Raw genomic sequence first — 2,711 nt, 5'->3', positions numbered from 1 at the left:
TACCTTTATTTTCTTTAACCAAAATTACTTTTAATTCAATCTTGTTTCCTCTGTTTCTTGATTTTCACATTCACTCATTCATAGGAAAATTATGCATTTCTTGTTATCATCCATGATAATTTGCCTGATTTGACTGCTTTCTAACTGCTTATCTACATCAAGGTTCTCTCTCTCTCTCTCGGTCACTCTTGATACCTCTCTTGCCAATATCAGTTGTTACTTGTCAAAATCTTCTACATAAAAGAATGGACGGGTTTCTAAGGGAAGTTTAATTAAAACGGGATTCTCAAGTAAAAGATCTTTTTTTTTTTAATCCAAAATCTGTTGTTCTTAAAGGAAGTTAAATTAAAACGGGATTCTCAAATTTCTCAAGAAATAAACTACAGAAAAAGAGAAGGAAACAAGCTTGTTTAAACTACGTACAATGAGAAACGATAGTAGTCAAGGTTCTGTTCCCACCACCACCACCACTATCGCGGCTGACGATTTTCCAAATCTTCATGGAGTTTATGCTATTGATGAAATAGTGGTGGAGATACTTAGTAGACTTCCAGCAAAGTCACTTATGCGGTTCAAGTGTTTCCGTAAGAGTTGGTTGGGTCTGATTCAAAAAGACAAACACTTTTTCTCATTACACAGTTGTCGATCAAAATCAAATAAAAAGATGGTCATCCGATCTTACCCTAAACGAAATAGTTTCCTCACACTAGATTTGTTCAAGCGGAGTATTGAAGATGTGGCAACAATTCCGCGTACATGGGAGGAAAAGCTCATGCACGGACCTGTTAATGGTTTGTTATGTTTCGTCGATGGTCGGGCAGGTTCTGTTCTTATTTACAATCTTTGCACCAAAGAAGCATCACCATGGATTACATCAAATGTTCGGAAAAATAATCGTCATCTCGTTGTTCCTATGAGTGGATTTGGTTTTGATCCTGTTACCCAAGAACATAAAGTATTATTAGTGTGGCTGATAGATGTTACTTTTCAAAAAGTTGGTGTGGATGTATTGACAGTCGGTGAAAATACTTAGAGAACGACTTACCAAGTACTACCGGTTAATGACTATGTCTATACAACTGCAGTTTACATGAATGGTTTTATTTATTGGTTCATAGTCAACTGGCCATGGGAGGACCAACGGTTGTACAACATATTAGCATTTGATATTGGAAAAGAGAAATTTAGATTGATAAAACCACCCCCCAATGGTATAAGCTATCGTTACGGTTACGAATTTCCATTAGAAGTTGATGGACAATTAGCAATAATGGAGAGAATGGATAATGATGATCAAAAGAAGGTGACAGAGATGAGGGTGTGGACTTATATAAATCAGGAGGAGGTAGGAAAGAATAATTATAAGTGGATTTGGGAGATGATTGAATTGCCCTTTTGTATGGAAGATGGTAAGATTCTTGTTATTAAATCAATTCCAGGAAAAGATTTGTTTATAATGACAAGAATCATAAACTCGAAGGAATCTCTTATTTATTTTTACGACATGAAGAAGAAGAAGAAGTTTAGTGAATATGGTAGTTTGCCTCAGCCAGAAAATAAATTTGAAAATTATTTCCATTTGTCAGTACTTGAAGAGAGCATTTATTCAGTTGGAGCACAATTACCAGTCGACGACGACCACGACCAGATGATCACCACCAGTCCACCGCAACCCTTGGTTGACACCGAAGAATGGTCTAATACTAGCATAGTAATTGGTGTTTGTTGTTTTCTTGGTTTGTTTTCGGCTCTCTATGTTTTTAGGAAGTAAGGAAGTTTGTTATAGTTGAGTCGAGTCTGTGATCATTTTAACATGAAAGAAAAGTCATTTGGCGATTGATTATAACTTTTTTTTTTCAATAACCATGACAATTCAGATCAACTTGCTCACACCATGACAATTGTTTTGTTGTTTGGGTTTAGGTTTTGGTTCATTACAAACATAGAAGATGGGGCCTCTAAGGATCTAAATATTAGTTCGAAGGCTAGGTCCATGTGACCTTTAGACCTTTGGGATTCTTCCCTTAATTTCAAGATTAAGATAAGAAAAAATGTAATAACACTGGCCGAAAATGTTGTTTCTCAGCAATCGATAATGTATATTCACGTTTTGTACAACTTACATTTCTGAATATTTCAATACAAGTTCTACAACATTTCCCTATTATGAGGTCTCACTATCATTCTTTTCTTTCCTTTTCCTTTTAGGATTCAAATGGACGTCGGAATGATCTTGGCATTATTAAGTAAATATAGTACCTCGTTCATTTATTATTCACCTCTCTATAACACGAACCGACAGGACCCGTTGATTCTTGATTGCTAAGACTTGCCCCTGTGTACTACACATACATAAATATAAGAGAAGCCAATATACAAATTTGGATATGACAACTGATAGGTACATAAACATAACTACTAAAACCACCAGTACTATCAAGAAAAGAGAAGTTCATATTTTTTTTTTGGAAATCAAACTTCATATAACGGCCAAAAGGCTAATGAGAATTACAACATGAAGTTTAAAATAACAAAGACATAACCAAACGAGCCAACAAGCCAAGATATGCCCACTTGGGTTGCCTCTGGAACTACCTGGTCTAACTGGTGGGCTACTTCTAGTACAACCACCACTCGCCATTTAAGGGTAGTTATATAGTCGATGCTTCGTTCACCTTCTTCTTCGATGATCAAAACACTCGACCCTGGAG

At 36.0% G+C, this 2,711-nt stretch overlaps 1 protein-coding gene across 1 annotated transcript; it reads left to right on the top strand.

The window, feature by feature from the left end:
• The first annotated feature begins 424 nt into the window (after positions 1-424).
• Positions 425-1,771, top strand: LOC147570728 (putative F-box protein At3g10240). Its single transcript, XM_086664677.1, has 2 exons — positions 425-1,019; positions 1,119-1,771. Exons 1-2 carry the CDS (start codon positions 425-427, stop codon positions 1,769-1,771), a joined length of 1,248 nt encoding a protein of 415 aa, XP_086520803.1.
• The last annotated feature ends 940 nt before the right edge of the window (positions 1,772-2,711 follow it).

Source organism: Eschscholzia californica, unplaced genomic scaffold (assembly GCF_041429995.1).
Source record: "Eschscholzia californica isolate CP2 unplaced genomic scaffold, dmEscCali1.0.p SCAF_1, whole genome shotgun sequence".
Taxonomy (NCBI): domain Eukaryota; kingdom Viridiplantae; phylum Streptophyta; class Magnoliopsida; order Ranunculales; family Papaveraceae; genus Eschscholzia; species Eschscholzia californica.
This window is presented reverse-complemented; position numbering and strand designations above follow the sequence as displayed.